The sequence below is a fragment of the Adiantum capillus-veneris genome, chromosome 19 (genome assembly GCF_014529385.1).
Source record: "Adiantum capillus-veneris isolate H3 chromosome 19, ASM1452938v2, whole genome shotgun sequence".
NCBI classification, from domain to species: domain Eukaryota; kingdom Viridiplantae; phylum Streptophyta; class Polypodiopsida; order Polypodiales; family Pteridaceae; genus Adiantum; species Adiantum capillus-veneris.
In genome coordinates this window covers 120,810,495-120,833,317 of record NC_140949.1, presented here as the reverse complement: position 1 = coordinate 120,833,317, position 22,823 = coordinate 120,810,495, and the positions used below count along the sequence as shown (strand labels likewise).

The following is a 22,823-nucleotide window of genomic DNA, read 5'->3' as shown; positions in this document are numbered from 1 at the left end:
AGTGAGTTCATTTTTACAACAGGAGAAAATATTTCATTGAAGTCAATACCTTTCTTTTGAGAAAAACCTTTTACCACAAGCCTAGACTTGTACCTTTTCTTCCCACCTTCTTCTTCCTTTAGCTTGTACACCCATTTGTTTTGAAGTGCCCACTTACCTTTAGGCAACTCAACCAACTCCCATGTTTGGTTGCGATGTAGTGAGTCCATCTCCACTTGCATGCTCTTCGTCCATTCTTCTTTGGATTCATGTTGCATAGCTTCTTCATATGATTCCGGCTCTCCAGAATCTGAGATCAAGAGATGGTTGAAGGAAGGAAAAAACCTTTCTGGAGGTCTACTTGCTCTTGTAGATCTTCAGGGAATAGGTTGAGGCTCCTCATTTGGTTGACGTTGTTGCACATTGTCACCGTTTGCAGTCCTTGAATCTTCACCGTCCTCAAGCTCCATGTACTCATCACCTGTTTCTTTTTTTTGTTTTCTTTCCAAGTAATCTTTGTACATATTTTGTTCATTAAAAATTACATCCCTACTCCTTAAGATTTTACCATCTTCAGGATTCCATAGGCGATACCCAAAGTCTCCTTCTCCATAGCCAATGAAGAAACACTTTTTGGACTTTGCATCTAACTTTGATCTTAGGCTTCTATCTATGTGCATGAAAGCCTCACACCCAAACACTTTGAGAAATGCATAATTCACCGGTTTACTTGTCCATGCCTCTTCTGGAACTCCCCCATCCAATGCCGTTGAGGATGACCGATTGATTAAGTACACAGACGTACTTACAGCTTCCGCCCAAAGCTCAAGCGGTAGGCCTGCATGTAGCCTCATGCTTCGTGATCGTTCCATGATTGTCCTGTTCATCCTTTCCGAAATTCCATTTGTTGAGGTGTCCTTGGGGTTGTCCTTTGCCTCCGAATGCCATTGCTAGCACAAAAGCTTTCAAAATCTTGGCTGCAATATTCGCCTCCATTGTCGGATCTGAGGCATTTAACCTTCGTACCTGTTTCATTCTCCACAAAGTCTTTCCACCTTTGAAATATGGAAAATACATCGGATTTATTCTTCATGACATAAACCCATGTTTTTCTAGTCGCATCGTCTATGAATGTTACATAGTACAATGAGCCACCAAGTGATGGTGTACTTGCAGGACCCCAAACATCAGAATGAACCAACTCAAGTTTTTTATTTTTTCTTTTATTTCCTGATTTTTGAAATTTTACCCTCTTTTGTTTACCATAAACACAATCTTCACAGAACTCTAAGTCCACTTCTTTCAAACCTGGTAGAAGCTTCTTTGTTTGAAGGATTTGCATTCCTTTGGCACTCATATGCCCAAGTCGGTAGTGCCACACCGCACTGTCAACTTCTGTAGTTGCTGCACAAGCTGAAGGTTACGTGCTAACAGTACACAAGTAAAGTATACCGACTTTTTCACCCTCGGCAACCACCAAAGATCCCTTTGAAATCTTCCACCGTTTGTTTCCGAATGCAATGTTGTGACCTTCATCGTCCAATTGTCCTGTAGAGATCAAATTTTTGCGAAGAGAAGGAACATGCCTAACATCTTTAAGCTTCCATTCATTTCCGTTAGCAGTTTTGACAGAAACTGTACCTTTGCCGACAATCTCACAAGCTTCATCATCTCCCAAGTATACATACCCAAAATTACCTTTGGTGTAGTCTTGGAAATGTTGCTTGTGTGGTGTCGCATGGAATGAAGCCCCGGAATCTACTATCCAGGAATTAGACACATTGTCTAATGACAGAATTAGAGCATCTTGCTCTACTTTACCTGCCACATTGGCCTCCGATGTTGGCTTGTTGTCTTGAGACTCTGTCTCCTTCTTCTTCTTGGACCAGCAATCCTTCTTGACGTGGCCCTTCTTGCCGCAGTTCCAACATTCAAGAACTGACTTTGTGCGTGACTTACTCCGCCTTCAGCGATCACGACCCTTTTGGTTTTTGAACCTCTCCTTAAGCCTTCCTCTTGTTTCCACTGATAGTGCAGCACTTGATGATTCTCCTGTGCTTCTCCTTCGCATTTCCTCGCTTAGGAGAACAGCCACAACATCATCAAACTTAAGAGTATTTGTGCCAAAGATAGAATTACTTACAGCCATCACAAGGCTGTCCCAACTATCCGGTAGAGATGATAGTATAAGGAGAGCTTGCACTTCGTCATCGAAATTGATTTTCACTGATCGAAGTTGACTTATGTTTGTGTTAAAGTCATTTAGGTGTTCTGCAACTGAACCATTCTCTGCCATCTTTAGATTGAACAAGCGCTTCATAAGAAATACCTTATTGGATGCCGATGGTTTCTCATAGAAGTCGTCAAGTGACTTCATCAAGTCCTCCGTGGTCTTCATCTCCGAAACATTGAAGGCCACCGTTGACGCCAAGCTTAACTGGATTGTTCCCAGTGCCTTTCGATCAAGGACAATCCATGCTTCATCTGCCATTGTTGCGGGCTTCTTCGCAAGACCGCCTAGTGGCAAATAGAGGTCCTTCTGGTAGAGATAGTCTTCAATCTGCATCTTCCAATGTTGGTAGTTTTTGTCGTTGAACTTCTCAATCTTGAGCTTCCCTTCCTCCGCCATAACTCCCACTCAATTCAAGGAATCCTTTCCTTGAGATAATTTAGCTACGAGCAAACCTTGCTCTGATACCAGTTGTTAGGAAATAAGACGTAGCTAAATAGATAATTGAGTAGATTACTTAATGGAGAGAGACAGATTTATATACACGAGATTATAGAGTAGAGAGAGAGAGAGAGAGAGTACACACAATATACGTGGTTCACCCAATGTGGGCTACGTCCACGGGAAAGCAGCCACTCAATGGCTTTAGTACTTCAAAACAAGAAGTAGTTTACAAAGGGATTATACCCTTAATGGAGCTCCCGCCTTGCTTCACTCTCACCACCTCACACTCACCTTGTTGCATCAACTTCACACTATGAAATGTGTGTAGAAATGGCCTCCTTTTATAGGCCAAAAGGGCTGCCCTCTCTTATGAGAGACAGCCATGTGTAGCCGCCCTTGTGCGAATAAGTCCAAATCGGACCCTCCAATCCGTCCATGTGTGGCCGCCCTTGAGAAGACAAGTCCGCTTTTGAATTCGGCCACCGGCCATTGAATTCGGCCACCGGCCACCGGCCATTGACGTCCGACCACCGACCACCGGCCATTGACTTCCGACCACCGGCCATTAGCCATTGACTACCGGCCACCGACCAACCGACCGGTTGTTTTCCGACCACTTTTCGGCCGTCGTCCGGCCATAATATTCCGGCGAAAAAAAAGTCTCGAGGGCCTCCGCCCCCGAGGCCTTTAAAGTTACCCCTGATTCTTGTCCGTGAAAATTTTGGTTTCCGGTGAGTGATTTTCCTTCACGCACGATCGCTTCTCCTCATAATGGGGGCCTTTCAAATGTGCGCTTTTACCACAGAAAATTACAAGGGTAAATCAGGCTCCATACTTAACACACACAAGGAAAGAACCTCCCAGGGTGTACAAACAGTACTCAAGAGCATGCCCCGCTCGCATGCAAAGTGAAACATGTACTCAAAAGACGGCACATCACAACAATGTGGAACGGTTGGGGAAGGTTCATTCTAAATGGCACTTCCATGATAAATAAGAAAGAGTTTAAAGTGTGTAAGGGGGTGGGTGATGAAGTTTCTATTCATCACCTTGGTTATGTTTCTGCAGCCAACGTTATCTAGGGGTCACATAGCCAATGTAAAAATTTAATGATGGCAAATTATTTTTCTAAAGATACAGGATTGGGTCATATTCTCTCATCCTCTCATGTAGGATACTGTGATGTAACTATGATATATGGCCTTGTTAAAAAATAGTGTAATAATCTAAAGGGAACCCAAATTTCATTCCTCGGTGGCTTGCCCATATTAGAGAATTGTCAGATGTTAAAGTCTCTAGGATTTTCACTATAGATTAAGATGCTCAAAAGACGGCACATTGCAAAACAATGTGGAACGGTCGGCAAAGGGTGCATTCTAAATGGCACTTCCATGATAAATAAGAAAGAGTTTAAACTGTGCAAGATGAAGTTTAAGAAAGAGCTTGCTGATTTCATCCTAAGCGCATTGACTCTTAACAAGAGGTCATTGGAGGAATCAGCTACACTTGTCAGCGAAGTGGAAAGTGCCAAGGTTGACAAAGCCTTTCAAGCACTCAGGAAGACACTCCCGCAAAGTGTGGAGATTGAAGATGCTCTCACCATGTGGCTGTCTCTCCAGGACTAATCAAGAAACAACTCACCGAGCTCTATGCTAATGTTTGGTTTTAGGGACAAGGTACCCACCAAAGCCGACTTGATTAATTCGTTATATTGCCCAAATATCCTCGATCAGAGTGGGTCAATGGTGTTTGCACAATACTTTGCAAATGGTTTCTTTTTAGTCCAATTTAAACACTTTTCTTCGACCACTTTCCGGTGTGCGTACTCCCTTGGGATCTCTCCTTTGAATCCACAGATCGTATTAAGGATGTGTACCCAGATTAGGTGGAGTTTGTCAACCTCTCACTATGGCTGAGGAATAACTTAAAAGACTTGGCAGCCTTAATTAGTACCCCATTGTTTGTGCCCTTGAGTAGAGTAGCATGTACCAAAGAAAATAAGTTTTACATCTGGTGGGATCTCAGAAAAGAATCTTGTTGTAAATGTGGGGGTCGGCATGAAGATTATCCCCCTTAACTTTGGCATCTTCTTTGGTGCTTGCTTTAAGTGCAACAAATTCGGGTACTTTGCAAGGTCTTGCCCCACTACTACGGTCATGACTACAGGTCCATTGGATGGGGAAAGAGACAAGCAAGTAGCACCATAGATAGCCATTGTAACCAAGATCCCACCACAAAAGAGCACGAAACAATCTGGGAAGAATGGGCAGCTCAAAGATAACACAAAAACCCTTGAAAAATTAGAGAAGTCCTTACATACCCAACACAGCATTGGAAAGGTTGTTTCTAGCTATCCTTTCTCGTTTGTCACTCAGCAAAAAACAAGAACCCTAGTGTTTCAAAAGATCATGCTCTCAACCACATTTAGGAAGAAAGACGAAGGATGGTAGTAGGTTTCCAATATCTCCTAGAAAGCAATTCAAATCCCAAGATAGGGTGATTGGTCAATAGAAAGAACTCCCATCGGATAACCAAAAACCCCCTTTCTATACTACAAGCTTTTTTATGCGCTCCAGGATATTGACTTCGAGAACCTTATGACAATTAAGTGGGCAAGCTCCCAAACTAATGCTGGGAAAATGCCAATGGAGAAGGAAAACACAAAAGAGATTACAAAGGAAGAGTTCCTCAAGTTGGAAGAGTTTGTGCCCCTTTCCTAATAATGGAAGGTATTGTTGTCCAGTCATGGAACATGAAGGGATTAAAAACCCAAAAGAAGAATGCCCTCTTCTGGGAGAAAGTCAAAAACGTTAAGAAAGTTAGCTAATGGGTCATTCAGGAGCATCACCTAGATGCTCTCAACAAAAGAAAGCAAGCAGTGGGAAAGGAGTGGGGAAGAATCCAATATCCTATGGAAAGGGAGTAGACGGGTACAATGGCATCCTCACTATTGTGGACAGGGATCTAAAGACTAAGGTTTCCTTCAAACACCCCTTTGGAAGAGCCCTAGTAGTGAGTGTCAACTGGGTAGATCAGCCAATCACCATTGTTAACATATATGGCCCCTGTACTCTGCTAAGGAAAGAGACAAAAATTTGGGATGCATCTCAAAGATACCTATTGAAGGGGAATGGCTTCTTGTAGGAGACTTTAATATGGTGGAGAAGAAAAAGGATAGGACAGGGTCCTCAAGTCTACTGGTAGGATCAAGAAAACAATGGTTGAGCCTCTATGAGAAATGGGCTCTAATGGACATGTGGGAGGTTGGCTCTTGGAATAGCACACATGTTTACGCACATCAACCTACAATATGCCCACGTGGCATCTTTGTTTGACAAATGATACTTCTCTCATCAATACGATTGGATTTCATTATTTCTTGATATGAAGGTGGTGGAATCACAAAGCGTGTCAGATCACCTACTGTTGGACATGAAACTCAAAAAACCCAAAGGGAAAGGATAGCACCCCAAAGGATCTAAGAAGCTACTTATCACAGGTGTCCATCTCTTCAAAGACCCTCTCTTTAAAAGCTTGATCAAAAAAGCTTTGAGAAAGCTTAATAGAGATGTTAATTTGGAAAATCCTGAAGCCTGGGATAGCTTTGCCAAGAGTATTCAAAAAGTAGTTGAAAGTTCAAGCCCTATAATGAAAAAGGCCCATAATAAGGTGTGCCTGAAACAACTTGGAGATGAAGTAGATCGTTTAGCCACTAAGAAAGGGAAGGGTTGGCCTCAGAAGTGGAGCAAAAGAGGTGGTTGGAAGTAAAAGAAGACTTGGCTGATTAACGAATTGAGGAGGTTAGAAGGGCAAGATTGTTATTTAGAGAGACTTACCTTCCACCAGAGACTACCAATCAAGCACACTTCTTCAGGGCCTTGAAAGTTAAGAGGAGACGGGGCCTTTTCCACAAGCACACAGATGGGGAAGGAAATGCAATGCAACTTAGATGAAATGTCTAAGTTGATGCTTGATTGTTGTAGGCTTGTTCCCAAGAAGTGGATGAAGTTAGAGCAACTCTTCTCGGGAGTGTCAAGAAGACGGTCTCTCAAATGGAAGTCAACCTGCTAGACAAGGCATTTATCGAGGATAAATGCTCTCTCACACTTCAAGCACTTGGCAAGGAAAAAGTCCCCTGATTGGAATGGGTTGACTACGGAGTTTTTCAAAAAATTTCGGAAGGATCTTAAGTCCCCCGAGTACGCATATGGCTAACCAAGCCCTATTCAAAGGAGCTATGGATTCAAGTGTAAAAGGGAGCCTCATTAAACCTATCCATAAGCAAATTTGCTGGTCTCCAACTGAAAAAAATTTTGGCCCACCACTATGATGTGAGTGGCATAAAAAGTTCTTGCCAAATCTGTCGCCCTCAAACTATCTCCCCTCCTAGACAAAGACATTACCCCTCATCAACACGGATTTATCAAAGAAAGGTCAATTTATGATGACATTCTAGAATGATCAGCATCGAGTATGCAACCAAGGAAGAGTGTATCCTTCTCTAGCTTGACCTAGACAAAGCCTATGACAAGATCACATGGCCTTTCATAGAAGAGGTCATGATATTGCTAGGCTTTGGGTTGAGGCTATGTCGGCTCGTACACACCCTTTGAACTGGAAGCCAATTTGAGCTCCTATTTAATAGAATTGTGGATGCATTTGAAATCAAACGGTCAATCAACCACGGATTCCCTCTAGCACCATTTCTACTTGCCATCGGTTCTCATCCTCTAGTTACGAGGCCTTGAAGCCACTGCTGTGAGAGGGGAGATTCAAGGGCTGACCTTGCTTTAAGCCACTATTGTGAGAGGGGATATTCAAGGGCTGGCCTTGCTTGACAATGAACAACTTCGGGCAAAGCTCTTTACAAATGACTATCTTCTCTTCTTGAATGCTAGCCCTCAAGTAATCATGAAGGCTCTGGATATTGTGCAAGCATTTGCCATAGCCTCAATATCAAAGTGTAATATTGAGAAGTAACGACCGATCTCACTCTCAAAAAACGACTTATTTGACCCATCTCTATGGATTGGAGAGATTTTGGAAAAAGGAAAGATCTTTTGACACATGAGAGCCCCCTTGGGAGTCAACATAATGCATTGGGTCTTAGATAGGGTAAGGTGCAAGATGCAAAGGTGGGAGTATGTGATTCTTCCCTTCCCAAGCAAGGTTAAAGTGATCATATCATTTATCATATTGTGCCGTATATAGCCTTCGCTAGCCCACTCCTCAAGATAGCCATATACAACCCAAAAGAATTCTTGAAAATATTTTTTGTGAAAAATAACACGAAACTCGACGCCCTAGAAATGGGCCAAATGGGAGTCTTTTGCTAGGCTAGTGGAGCAAGGTGGTATCGGGATACTTAGCCATGTTATTCATCTAGAAGCCCAATGTGCCAAATTTGTGGTCTCAGTTGGAAAGCAAGACCAACTATGGCTGACTATGATAATAGATATGGTAGACACGGCTAAGCTCTTATCTCAAGGTGATTAGCTAAGCGACATTGTACTTTTTATAGGGTATTTATAATACGCTTTAATCTGACATATTATACAATCCTCCCAATTAAATGAATGTATTATATGGTTCCACATCAGCCATATCACCGTTTTGTACAATTTCTTAGCAATCTGATTGAAATATAGTTTAATCAAAATAAAATGTTCTATATAGAGTCATTCTCTGCGAGCCTTTTACCATTGTGGGCATCTTTATTGAAAAGTTTGCGAACTCTAAAACCCCGATATGTATATATCATATATGTTCATTGAGCTATTAATTAAAAATAAATTCTATATTAGAAATAAATAAAAATTTTAAACTTAAATTAGTAGTTACTTCTTTGTGTAGAGCTATGCTCACACTTAAAGTAACTTAGTAGACTTAGATCGTGGTTGCTTACCAAGTGTAGAGCAATGCTCAAAATAGAGGTAATTTAGGTAGGTAGAATAGTAATCGCTTGCCTCGTGTAGAGTTTGGCTCACATTGGAAGTGATTTAGCTAGGGTAAATAGAAATTGCATGTCACGTATAGAGCTTGACTCGCACTGAAGGTGATTTAGGTAGGTAGAATAGTAATCACTTTCCTTGTGTAGAGTTTGACTCACATTTGGAATTGATTTAGGTAGGATAAATAGAAATTATGTAGATACAAAATATACTTTATATAGATAAATGCATATAACATATATATATGCATTTAATTACCTTTTATACATATAAAAATAATTATACGAACGTATAAATGAAACTTAGGTGGCCAATGAAAAGAGATAGTAGTACACGACAATCTATTGGCCCCCCGATGGTCCAACTTGAGAGTAGGTGGCACAATGCATGAGATAGTATGCAATAGTATCGAGCAACGGAGTCACTAGAGCGGGGAGACATAACCAAATATTTTCAAAATTCCATAACACATTGGTCCCCTTGATTGAACCCATTTTGAACAGAAATATCTAAAAAGGTCAATAACAAATGTCTCCTACGATTGGCCCCATTTTGGGAAGAGTGCACATACTTCTACTCAAGATGTAAAAGTGGCTATTAAAGACCCCGTCACAATCCAGAGGAGGGGGCTATAGATCATGGTCCTCCATTCAGTTAAAATTAAATCACGTAATGTTTGCCTATAGCCGTTGGATGAGTGACACATCAGCAGCTTGAATGCAATTTGTTTTTTGCCAATCATTGGCACCCACATCATCTCTCGTGATTTTAAACGTCACTGTCAATTCACGTAATCTACCTACAGTCGCTGTCAACATCGCGTAATCTGCCTGGGGTCGCTTTCTCTGCCCATAATTCTCACGCAGGTCATTGTCTCTGGCCCCCCTCCCTTGGACCTATGACGGTCGGGAATGGTCTCCTACAGACCATTCCTCTATAATAACAGTTCCCACAGTGGCTCCCGGCCTCTGCCGATCTCTAGGAGACCATTCCCTACACCATCGTCTTTTTAAAGTTGCATGTTGCTGGCCATGAGAGGTCTGGCAAGAAATAGTTACAAATGGGTGCAGCAAACTTGGAAGATCCGCTTTTTAAGAATGATCTGATTCTAGGAGGAAAGCCTATCAAAAACCAAGCCATTCTTTTTTTTTTTTTTGCAAAACTCACAATTGTGAGTGGATAGTATTAAGAACATCAGAAATATACACCAACCTCAAGCTCAGACCGAGCCTTGAGAGTCAAAAGATTACAAGTTTTCTGCTTGACAAAGAGACCACTCTAAGGCTTGTTTGCATCCGATCATGTGGATCGTCACTCTACTCTCTTGTATGATTTCACAAAAGCTTTCCACAGTCAGATCCCCCTCAAACACGCGGCAGTTCGTTGCTTGCCAAATATTGTGAAAGAAGTAGTATCTGATTATTTGAGCGCAAACAAGAAGAGCAGGACTTCTCATCCTGTTACTACCAAAGAGCAGATCAGCCTTGAAGAACTTAATTTTCCATGTCCTTTGAATCCACTTGCATATTTTCCCAGCCATGCCACTGATAGCTTGGCATCCCCTGAAAAGGTGGGCTAGGTCTTCACCAGCTATTCTGCACCTCGAGGACCCGATTCCTCTTTCTTGTATCTTTACGCCGTTGGTAGAGCACCCCACATCACTTTCCTCAGAAGTACCTTCATATACTAAGGCCACCTTGGCTTCCAAATGTTCTACATGACTCCCTCCCACCGTTTTTCCATCCAGTGCCTCTTCCATAATTTGTTGAGGGGGCTACACTAGTTAGCCTCGTGCATTAATGCATGGTAAATGCCTTTAGAATGTGGTTTTCAAAAGAGGCTACTCCCGGGCCATCTCCAAGCGTCCCATTCAAAATTGGATTCACAAATTGGCATCAACACCTTATCAATCTCTTTTTACACCCTGTATACTAGTAAGATCTCAAAGCCATTCATTTGAAATTGGATTGCTAGAGTCAGCAGTTTTCCAACACTTATTGTTACCATCCCAGAATTGCTCTAGTCGAACGAGCCCCTTATTATTCACATTCCTGGCCATTTCTATCCAATAGGGGCTTTGCGGCGGCCCCAATATTTTAGAGAGCCAACGGGACCATTGCAAAATGGAGTTCTTAAAGTATCTGGTTTCTTCCCCCCATTCCAAAACCTCAGTTGCTCTTTTGCACTTCCTCATCAGCTCCCGTGAGAGTCGGGGCGAGAAGTTTGTCGTGCATCACAACCCCCTTCCACTTTCCCCCTTTCGATCTCAGTTTTACTGCATCAAGCATATCCTTGGTCATGATAGCCCAAGCTTGGTCCTATTTAGCCAATTAGACCATTAATTTGGCACACATGGCATCAGCATGGGATACAGGGTTAAGAATGCCAAGCCCTCCTTGGTCTATCGGGCAAGCAACCACCTCCCATCTAGCCCACTGCCATGGCCGGGAGGTTTTCGTGTTATTTTTCCTAACTGGTTTTAAGAATTCTTTCCAGTGACACTTGGCCATCTTGAGCACGGGGCTGAGGAAAGCAATATACGGGATCATATAAGAGGTGAATGACTCTAATCCGGCTTTGGAAGGGAGGAGAATAAACTTCCATCTTCTCATTTTTTAGCTTATTTTTTCAAGGACCCATTGAAATCTTTGCCTGTGGGTTACGTCCACCCCTATGGGGGCTCCCAGGTGTCTGAAAAGACTCCCTTTTGAGATAATCTCTTCTGTCCAGATTGAAGGGTCAAAAGAGTCGTTCTCCGACAGGAGATAAGCCTTGACTTCTCTATATTGCACTTGGATCTCGAGGCCACGGCAAATGTTTGCACAATCTCCAGATCTCTCCTGACCTTTTGAGGGCACGCCTTCAAGAATAGGAGCAAATCAATCTGCAAACATTTTGGCCAGTAGCTGGTCGTTTCCCGGTAATGCCAAGCCTTGAATCTCTCCTCGTGCAGCACTGGCTTCGACCATCATAATGAGAGGATGCGACCCGATGGCGAACAGCAAGGGGGCCAGGGGACATCCTTGCTTAATAGACCTTTTAACCTCAAAAGAGCCCACAATTATGTCATTGAACAAGAGCTCTGATTGGCTGCCAACGCCTAGTGTGCGTATGAGGCGACAAAGGCGAGGCCCAAAGCCCAGAGCTCCCATGACTTCTTCTATATAGGACCATTCTATTCTGTCATAGGCTTTGTCAAGGTCCAGCTGCAGCAAGATGCGCTCTTTCTTGGAGAAGGATGCATAATCGATTCCTATCATTGCTGCCAAGATATTGTCATATATAGATCTCCCTTTAATGAACCCGTGTTGATGGGGAGAGATTATCCGACTCAAGAGGGGGGCAAGTTTGAGAGCTACCACCTTGGCAATAATTTTGTATGCTATTGACATCATCGTAATGGGACGCCAATGTTTAAGTTGAGAGCAGCAGATCTGTTTGGGGATGGGCTTGATAAGCCCTCTCTTAACACTTGTATCCAACGACTCTTTGGAAACCGCTTGATTGGCCATCTGTGTGACTAGACCCCTGAGATCATCGCAGAATTCCTTGAAGAATTCAGCCGTCAGTCCATCCCAACTGGGGGACTTTTCATTGCCAAGAGCTTTAAGTGCCGCTGAGTATTCCTCTTCAGATGGTTGGCTTCCTTCTTGGGGAACCTTCTTTCCAACACTCCCAAGTAAAGACGCTCGAGCTTCTTCCACTTCCTGAGATTGGGTCTCTGGCTGGACGATAATCTGGCTGAGATAATTGAGCATAAGTCCAGCCATCTCATCTTGGTTTTGAATTGTATTCCCTTTCTCATCATCGAGCACTTGCATGCGGCCTCGACTCTTCTTCACCTTCAAAGCCCTAAAAAAATGTGCTTGGTTAGCAGGCTCTGGTTGAAGGAACGTTTCCCTAGAGAGCAATCTCGCCTTCTTGATTTCCTCCGGCTGCTCGTTGGCCAGGTGAGAGTTAGCTTCAAGCCATCACATGTGGTCATCCTCGGAGCCAGTCCGGCAGCCTTCCTAGAGACTGGTTGCGCTACCTCCTTTGTGAGATGTTTGATATGTGCCTCATTGGCTTTTTTAACCCGAGGACCCGAAGTTTTGATTTCTTTTTGTACACTCCGAACAAATAGATTCCAAGCACTAGGTTTATTCATCCCCACATCTTTCTTGAGCTTTCCCAGTGCTTTCTTGGTGATGCTTCTGAAGAGAGGGTCTTTGAACAGGTGTTTCATTATAATAAGGAGCTTTTTTTCCCCTCCCGGGGATCCCCCCCCCCCCCCCATTCTTTCTTGAGTTGTAAGTGTAATGGCATGTGATCGGAAAGGCTTTTTGTTGAGATTACCTTCATCTCTAACGTTGATGAGATCCAGTTAGCTTGATGAGAGTAGTAGCATTTGTCTAGCCGGGAGGCAGTGCGGGCATACTGAAGGCTCGTGTATGCGAATCCAGGCATGCTATTCCAAGGGCCCACTTCCCACAAGTCAATCATGGCCCACTTCTCACATAAGCTCAACCATTTAGACTTTTCTGAGCCAGCCAGTATATTGGCGGAGCCTGTTCTGTCCTTGTTTTTCTCAACCATATTGAAATCTCCAACCATCAGCCACTCCCCTTTGATCTGAGTATCCTTGAGCTGCATCCACAGTTTAGCTCTATCCTTTGCGTTGCAAGGGACGTATACAAAACCCAAAAAGAAAAAAACTAAGCCATTCTAATTTGTACACAGATTATCCAATTTTGCTATCTCAAACAAACTTGGAAATTAAGAAACCTAGTTTTTGAAAGAATCCCTACGAATTTTGCTACGATGACCAAATTTGAAGGTATCATACAGGAAATTGAGGAATAAATTCTCTCTGTCCCAAAAAAGAAAAAGGGACTTTGATGAGTGGAAGCAAACACTCAAAGTATGTCTGCACAATCTTTTTTTCATTTGTTTGGCAGGGACATACTGGGTTGTTTTGCACACCATTAATTAATTACCCGTCGTGATCCCAAGAGAATCTTCCAAATTCTAAAACAAAACTTAAAAGTGAATTGGCCTGTTGCCATGAACAGAAGCTGCCCTCGCGCCCGTCCCCATCGCCATCAGCGTCTACAGACACCTCTCTCTCTCTCTCTCTCTGTCTCTCTCTGGGTGCACCTCAGCCCCCCATATTCTGCAGATCGGCCTCCTCCATCAGCTCATCGGAGCCCTGTCTAAACATTGCTTCCTACATCGCAAGATCTATGTAGCTCCAAGTGTTCTCTCTCTCTCGTGCAAATTCTGCTCGTCGTGCATCTTCCAATAGTCCTGTCTACCACACAGGAAAGCTGGGCTTTGTCTTGCGCATCTTGCCCTCCCTCACGATGCGCTCCGCATCCTAACATTCCCTCAAGCCGATCTGACAAAAGCATCGGTACCCCTGTTTGCAGTTGTGCACTGCCTGTTGTGCTCACGAACTTCATCAAGCACCTCCTCCCCTGATGTCCTTGATCATCATGTCTTCCCACCTCAGTCAGCACGACACAAACACTGTCGCTGATCTTTTTTCAGCTCGCTCCATGCGTCAGCACCACCCTGCCTTTTCTCCAGGCGTCACCACCCTCGCCTTCCACACAAAAAATCTGGGAAAATCCATTTTTCCAAGCATACAAAGTCCCTTTCCTTGAATTTTTGAAGAGGAAATTTCCCAAAAGGGCAAATAATGAAGCAATCCATCTCCAAAGCCTTCATAACCAACCGAAATTCTAGTTTTAGCATTTTCTACGGAAATTCTAGTTTTAGCATTTTCTATCGATAGACAATCTGTCTTCTTACAAAAAGCCACAAATTTTTTTCTTTTTTTTTGAGATATTTAATCTCACAACCAGGGGTATATTGGAAGTTTTGGGAAATTTGGAGGGCATTTACGGAATTCGTGAAATTTGAGGGGTATTTTTTTCTTTTATAAATTTATGTTTAATTTTTGGGTTTTCACACTATTTTCCTCCCTTTCCCCTTGCTCTCAATTGGAATTTTTGAAACTGAAAATAGCACGATATTAAGTCGAGACACATTTTCTCCGAACAATGGTGCCCTCGGAATAAATTTACCGCTTTGAACATAGAGGAAATCCCTCTCTTTGTCACGTCCATGTGCATCCCTCCCAAACCCCCCTTCCTTTCTCCCACTTCGTTTTTATAAAAGCATCTTTGGTGATTCCTATAAAAGGAAATGGGAAAAAGATTAGAGGGACATATTAGTTAAGAGAAGTTAACAGAGTTTAGATGAAAGGTAAACTTAGTGAAAAAAGAAAGGTGGGTCTGTTTTGGGGGGGGGGGGGACATTCGCATGGGCATGGACGTGGATGAGATAGAGAGAGGGAAAGAGTAAATTTTCTCTGTCTTCAAAGGAAAAAGCATCAGATTTTTCCGAGGGTAGTAGTGTTCGGGAAAAATGTGTCTCAACTTAATATCGTGTTGTTTTCAGTTTCAAAAATGCCGATAGAGGGAAAGGGGAAAAGGAGAAAGTCCATCCCAAAATAGAGAAAAATAGTGTAAAAATCCAAATTCAAGGAAAAGAATTTTGTGTGTTTGGAATTTTCTCTCTCTCTCTCTCTCTCTCTCTCTCTCTCTCTCTCTCTCTTGCACACATGGTACGCATCAGAGGAGATGCTCAGGTGCATCTAATAGAAAACGGGAAAGTCTTTTTGTCTCTCTTTTTGCTTTCCAGCTTAGAAGAAAAAAAGGACAATTACCATAATACCCCTGTAAGTTGTGGAATTCCAGAAATACCTCTCAAATTTCCAAAATTCCCAAAATACCCCTTGTATCTATTTTGGTTGGATTCTTCAAGGTTTTCTAATCTTTATTCCTTTTCGACAATCCAGATCCGTTTTTGAGTGCTTGGCATGTAGTTTATCATAAATGACCTCCCAAAAAACGGCAATAATGAAGCAATTTGTCTCCAAACCCAAACAATATCAACTATCACAAGAAGTTTTGAACAAATTCTCACAATATTTCCCACATTGTGACTTACCTCAACATCATGAGCTTCTATGAGGGAGGCACCGTATATCTAGCTAGGTATGATTGGGGGTAGGGGACCGTCGGCCCGATGGGCGAGCCGGGGTTCCCCTGCCCCCAATCGTACCTAGCTAGGTATGCGGTGCCTCTGGAGCAGAAGCTCATGATGTTATGCATTGTATGAAACACATTGAGAAAGACTCCGTTTTCCTACATGAGAAAATTCCTAAATTTTCTTGTGATATATGGGACTCTACTTATCAATCACTTAAGAATTTTCAATTGGAACTGTTTAAGTGACTATCCTTGTTCCCTTATGTATCTACTGGCTTCTCAAGGCACAGCCGGCACCTGAGACCTTTCGTGTATCCATTCATGAGTTAATATAGCTCTTCCACTCACAATTGTGCGTATGACCAAAAACAAAAAGATGTCAGTGCTACATCAAAAAAGTTGTGAGTGCTGCTCTGTTTGAGCATCGTTAAGTTGTAATCATGTGTTACGATTCGACTTGCTTGGGCCTTTATATACATTCTATTTTGAGCTAATACAACACTTCAAAAATGAGTATGCCAAAAAATTGTAATCCTTTTTTTGTTTTCATATATTAGATGAGTCTATGTGAGTATTGCAACAAGAAAAAAAAAGATGCAACATCAAAAAATCAAGATTGCTATCACTCATGAAAAACGACTTGTTTGAACCCAACAAATGGTCGGGGGAGGTTATCTTAAGAGACAAAGTTTCAGACACCTCGGTGCACCACTAGGGTGGACATCTCGGACAATCAAAGATTCAATTGGGTCCTAAACAAACTTAGCAGTAAGATGAGAAGGTGGAATACACACTTCTCCCTTTCCACAGTAGAGTGACTATGATTAACTCCTTCATGATTCCTTATATATCCTTTGTCTCGCCGATTCTGAAAATGGCCAAATACAATTGGAAAGAATTTTTGAAACCCCATGGCACTGTGGAAAATGGAAATGGGTAGTGAGACCCAAGGACCTAGGTGGCATTGGGATCGTGGACCTAGTACTACACACAAAATCCATGTGTGCAAAGCTAGTAGTCTCCTTAACAAACAAAAGGTAGGATTGGGCAATCATTGATTGGGATATAATTGACAAAGAAGAGCTCTAATTGCAAGGAGGCCCATGGACGGAGACTAAGATACATGATAGAATTATTGCCCAAGTTGGAGTTTTCTGAAGCTAGAGGTCTACATGTGGGAGATTCTAAAAAAGTGCAACAAAGCACCATCATCACTGGAATGGAGGGAGGCCTTCACATGCTTCATGCGCTCCATATTAGAGTGGTCCACTTAGCTTTTCAAGCTTCGAAGAGGATTCTTGAATACAGTTTGGAGAGAAGTTGTCAAAAAGGTGAATAACAAAGGGAACTCTTGATAAATTCTTTTCATAGCCCACCTATATATAACTAAGAGTAGTCTCCTAAAAAAAAAACTAAAAAAAAACTTGGCTTCAATAAACTCTACCTTGTACATACTCTAGAAAGAAATACAGAAGTGCAAACGGAGGAATGGGTCTCATGGGCAGCAATGCTTGGTGCAACGCTGAGGATTTCAACGGCGACACGACAACGTCTATAAGGGAATAAAGGCTAGAGATGTAAATAGCTATGGAAAGAGAGATAAAAACGGTTTTATCTATGAGATGAGTGAGTCTAGAATGGTCGAGCGTTGGGGACTACCATGTGTATTTCCTAATAAGGTACTAATGTATACAAGGTAGTCTACTAGTATGCATACAAGATGACTTCATGACATTATGGAGAAAAGGAGCATCTTTAGGATCCCACCCATGTGATGCATAATTGAGGAATAAAAAAATAATCATGTGACGTGGGTCACCTGCCTTTGGCTCATAAGAAAAAGAAGGAAAACAAGCATATCTCATGATTTTTTAAATATTTTTGCTAAACAAATGGATACCCTATCATAAATAGACCCCCTCCATGCCTTCCCCTTGCCACCTACCCTTAAAATTTAGGAGGAATAAATTGGGCCCCATATTGGAGCTATTTCATGAAAATCACATACTTGATGCTTTTTTTTTCTATCAACAAGTCTTCTCTCATCTTACCCAGTCACTTTCTTGCTCACATACACTAAGTCTTGCACACATTTATTTTCATTCCTCACTCTTTATTAACCATCTCAAACTTCCATGGATGCACTTCATCCCTTTCCCCTTGCTTGTGAGTATGTGCACTAGTTAACTATGCACACTATGACTAATCATGAATTCCCATTGTCTATCACAAGCCCCACTTTATCCCATTCAAATAAACCATAATACCTCGGTGGTAAGGTAAAGCTTTTAGGAGGAGCATCTACAAGGTCAAGGTGGTGGCTCCCATGGCACTTCAATTGCCTCCCCAATTTGGCTTTGTAATTGTAATTATCCAACATCCCTTTTTTTTTTTTTTTGCAAAACTCACAATTGTGAGTGATTGTATTAGAAAGAGAACAGAAAATTACAGATCAATCTCAAGCCCAAGCCAAGCCTTGAGAGGTGGATATTACATCAAACTTTACAACCGTAAAGGCTTTGATCGAATGGCTTGTGTTGCCCAAATCCAATCATATGAGTCATGCCTTTTACTTATCGTATATATCAATTCTTTGCTTTCTTGAATAATTACGGAGAAACTGGCCACAAAAACTTCATTATTGAAGAGACGGTAGTTCCTCACCTTCCAGATATTGTAGAAGAAGCAAAAGCTAATAATTTGGGTACTGATAAGAAGGGCAGGACTCCGAAAGCATTTTCCTCCAAGAGAAAGATCCTTCTTGAAGAAACCAATCTTCCACGTTCTTTGAATCCATTTGCACACCTTCCCTGCCAAACCTCTTATGGTTGGACATTCTATATATGATCTTGGTTTGGGGTTTGAAAAAAAAACTATCTTTGGGCCATTTCCAGGCTTTCCACTCAAACGTAGAGTCTTGAATTGGCATTAGACCGTTGTTCACGCCTTCAAGAACTCTACAAACAAGCATATTCTCCATGCCATTCAGCTGAAGTTGATCGGCTAAATCTTCAGAAGGTTTCCCGTGCTTGTTGGTTTCATCTCAGAAGTGGATTGGTCGTTGGAGGCCTTTATTGTTTAGCTCTCTTGCTATTTCCCTCCAGTAAAGGTTTAGATTTTTAGATTAACAGCAGTCGTGTTTGAAAGCCAAATGGACTAGTACGTAGTGGAGTTCTGAAAGTAACTGGTTAGTTCCCCCCATTCCAAGACCCTAGTGGCACAGTTGCATTTTTGAACTAGCTCTCCCATTAACCCCCCAATTTCAAAGTAGCCCATCCAGGTGCTAAGATTTTATCGTGCATCTTGATCTGTTTCCATTGTCCTCCTTTAGAGCAAAGCTTTGATTTGTCAATCATATCCTTGGTCATGATAGCCTAGGCTTGATCTTGCTTTGCTAAAGCAACCACAAACTCGGCACAAAAGGCTTGGACATGCAGGACCGGGTTGTGAATTCCGAGGCCACCTTGGGAAGTCGGACGAGCAATCAATTCCCATTTTTCCCACTGCCATGGCGACGAGACTTTGGTGTTGTTCTTCCATAAGAATCTCTTAACAGGTTTCGAGAACTCCTTCCAGTTGCATCTTGCTATTTTGAGGAGAGGACTAGTGAAGGCAATGTAAGGGAGCATGAATGAGTTGATCACTTTTATTCGGCTTGGGAAGGGCAGCAACACAAACTCCCACCTTTTCTTTTTTTTTTAACCTTCTCCAAGACCCACTAAAATTGTTGTTTGTGAGAAACATCTACTCCCAAAGGGGCACCCAAATGTCGAAACATCTTTCCTTTAGTGACGACCTCCCCCCTGACCAGTCTGATGGGTCAAATGTGTCATCTTTTGTAAGAGAGATCAGTCTTGACTTCTCAATATTGCACTTCGAACCTGAAGACATGGCAAAAGTGTGCACGATCTCTAATGCCTTCTTGAGAACCTAGGGGCAGGCTTTTAGGAAAAGGAGGGAGTCATCTGCGAACATTTTGGCTAGGAGTTGGTCATTGCGCGGCAAAACCAATCCTTGAATATCACCTTGTAATTGTAATTATCCAACATCGTAACAAAGCTTTGATGGAGTCAATGTGAACCACCCTCTAGGAAAAGAAACCAGAAACGGAGTACTTGACCAAGTGAGTGTGTGTGCGCGCATGCACATAGGTGTGTTTGTTATTCTGGGATATCTAGCACAACACCTCATTGCACATAATGGAACCTTTCTAGTAACCTCGGTGCCACAAAAACTTTCGTGCAGAAAGTGGAAGCCCATTGCTTTAACAAAAACTTCCCTGACATTGGTGCCTCGGGTGATCCTCTTGGTTGCACTTGCCATGGACAGGTGGTTGTCTATGCGGCGTCGCCTTCTAGATCCTCCACCTTGCAATGACGTGTTGTGTGATGACACTAGGTGAACCTTGGTAGGTTTGCCTCAAACAAATGGGTCCAAAATTGTGATCACATACTGACAAATTGACAATCTAGTACCTCAATCACCGGGCTTCTTAGGATTTGATGAGACACAACATGAGAGAGCGTGAGAGAACACACATGGTTTTGGATCGTCTCACGCAAATCCTTGGAAGACTAGTTATTGCTTATAGTCATACCTCATTAGGATTGATAAATGCACCATTTCCTTGTTCATCTCTCTCTCTCTCTCTCTCTCTCTCTCTCTCTCTCTCTCTCTCTCTCTCTCTCTCTCTCTCTAAGAGGGCTATAAGCTCACTATGAATTTATTCCATGCATTAACTCTAGATGTAGCCCTTAAGCTGATCCCATGAGAAACCTTTCAACAATTTATTATCTCGTTAATCAACCTTTGATTGTAGCAATTTATCAATGAATCACTTAATGTTAGGCTTCAAAATGGATGAAATTGAAAAGAACTTTTACTTTTGTTTATAAATGTGGACTCAAAACAAATTTTGATGTTTTCTGGTCAGGTAGGTATCCATGTTCTCAGAATGTCGATCCACCTTACATTTTTCATTACTAGTGGGTACCGATCTTGGGGTTATAGTGGTCATATTGATAGCTTTATATGCAATCCCTCACATGATTGTGACCTGGACCACCACAGTTGTTGTAAAGGTCCTGTTAGTTCCAAATTACATGACATCATTAGAAGATGCATTTGAGCTTGCCAAACAACTCTCACATCGCACTTTCCTTCAAGCTCTTCATAGTGGTGAGGTTGTGGCAATTGTTGCAGCTATTGCTACACTTGTTTTTCTTACATGGTTGCACCCTCAAGAGACTCTTTCCAATACACTTGTGTCTTGATCTTGTATTTGTCATAAAAGCACTACTATATGGTCAATTTCAACCACACCTGGAAGATCATCTTTTTGTGTTCTCATGTTCATCAACCAAAAGAAGAAGCTAAAAATGGCAGTTTAGTCTACAAAGATGTATTCCTTGTTTTTGTCTTTGTTTTTCAAAACTCACAATTTGTAACCATGTATCTCTTAACATTTTGTAGCTGAGATTATGTGTAAACTTTTGAAGTGATTTAAAAATTGTCTTTATGTTTGTGGGTAATTTGTAGAGGATTCTACGACATGGTCTAGTTTTTATGTGAAGCCATATTTCTATAAATGATCCTTGGTGCAAAAAGAAACTACAAATTACTTTATTTTATTTTATTCCAAAACTCACAAGAGCCAGTGGATGTATTGTATTCCCCAAAATAAATGTATAGAGCAACCTCAAGTTCGTGATGAGCAATGAGGGGCATCATATTACAACAAAAAGCTATCAAGCTTCTCAAAGAGCAATCAACTACCCAGCTTCAAGTCATCTTTACCCCATCAGAATGGCATTGATGGCCCTATATCACTCATATGATTTCTTCCTTTTACCAGTGGAGACAATTAGTTCCTTGCTTTCTTGGACAATCTCTATGAAGCTAGCAATTACCATAGCATTCTCAAACACCAGATAGATCCTAGACTTCTAGATTGCTTTAAGTAGTTAAAGCTAACGAATTGTGTGCATACCAAAAGAACTTGGCTTTTCATCACCATCCCGCCAAGGAACATGTCCTTCTTGAAGAACCCTATTCTCCAAGTCCTTTGGACGCACTTGCAAATTTTTCCTGTGAGGCCGCTAGTAGCCGAGCACTCCTTGAACAGTTGAGAAAGGTCCTCACACACCATTTTTCAACCCGAACATCTATCTCAGCCAATCCTCTGACATGAACCTTTACTCTTGTTGGCAAAGCCCCCATGATACCTTCCATATGAAGACCTTCATCTCTAGTGGCCATTGGGAAATCTAGATGTTATTCATAATCACCACCCCATGATACCTTCCATATGAAGACCTTCATCTCTAGTGGCCATTGGGAAATCTAGATGTTATTCATAATCACCACTCATCTTGCATGTGTCCATTGTTTTCCCCATTGCTTGTTAAGGGGAAGAACCAATCAGACAAGGCTATAAGTGTGAGGTAGACATCCTTGGTTTTTGGATTACCAAAGTGTCTATTCTTGGGTCAGCGCCAGGCTTTCCACTCGAACTAGGACTCACACACCAGCATACAATATTTGTCTAGCCCTTCCAAAACTATGATGACCAAAAGTCTTTCTGTCCCACTGAGATTGATGAATTGGGAAGCCAGTTGGTCTATCACTTTCCATCTCCTCTTATTGTTGTCTTAAAAATGCTCCATATGCTTGAGCCCTTTATTGTTCATCTTTATGGTCGCATCTCTCCAAAAAGGTGTTAAAAGGTATGTTTCCTACTTGGGATACCCACGAGGACCAGTGATTGATGGAGTTTTGGAAATACCTGGCTAGATCTCCCTACTCTAGCGCCTCTAAAGCTCTCGTACACCTCCTCACTAACTCGCTCGTTGTTCCTCCAAGTCTAAGCCTAGACCACTGAGGGGGTGAACAACTTGTCATGCACCTTGAGGCCTTTCCACTAGCCAGCTTGAGAGAATATCTTTGTCTTGCCAATCATATTCTTTGTCATAATAGGCCATGGCTCGTCTTGCTTTGAGATTGTCGTTAGAAATTTGGCACATTGGCATGAATAACAAGGTTGAGAATCCCTCAGTCTCCTTGCTCCACTGGCGGGCCCACTGCCAAGGCTTCACATATTTGTTGTTATTTTTCCATAAAATATTTTCACTGAAATCCTTCCAATTGCACTTGGCTAGCTTGAGAAGCGAACTAGTCAAGACT

At 42.1% G+C, this 22,823-nt stretch overlaps 1 protein-coding gene across 2 annotated transcripts in view; it reads left to right on the top strand.

Annotated features, from left to right (window-relative positions):
- LOC147434754 (uncharacterized) overlaps positions 1-21,039 on the top strand; it is a 41,909-nt gene extending 20,870 nt beyond the window's left edge. Inside the window, exon 2 of one of the 2 annotated variants that reach the window (XR_015185252.1) lies at positions 20,575-20,711. Coding sequence is in view for 1 of the 2 variants with exons in the window: in XM_086490025.1 (XP_086346151.1) it covers positions 20,579-20,914 (336 nt within the window). In the remaining variant the exon portion in view is untranslated. Of the gene's footprint in view, positions 1-20,574 lie in introns of both variants that reach the window. The other variant, XM_086490025.1, reaches the window with a different exon arrangement.
- Positions 21,040-22,823: the final 1,784 nt, after the last annotated feature.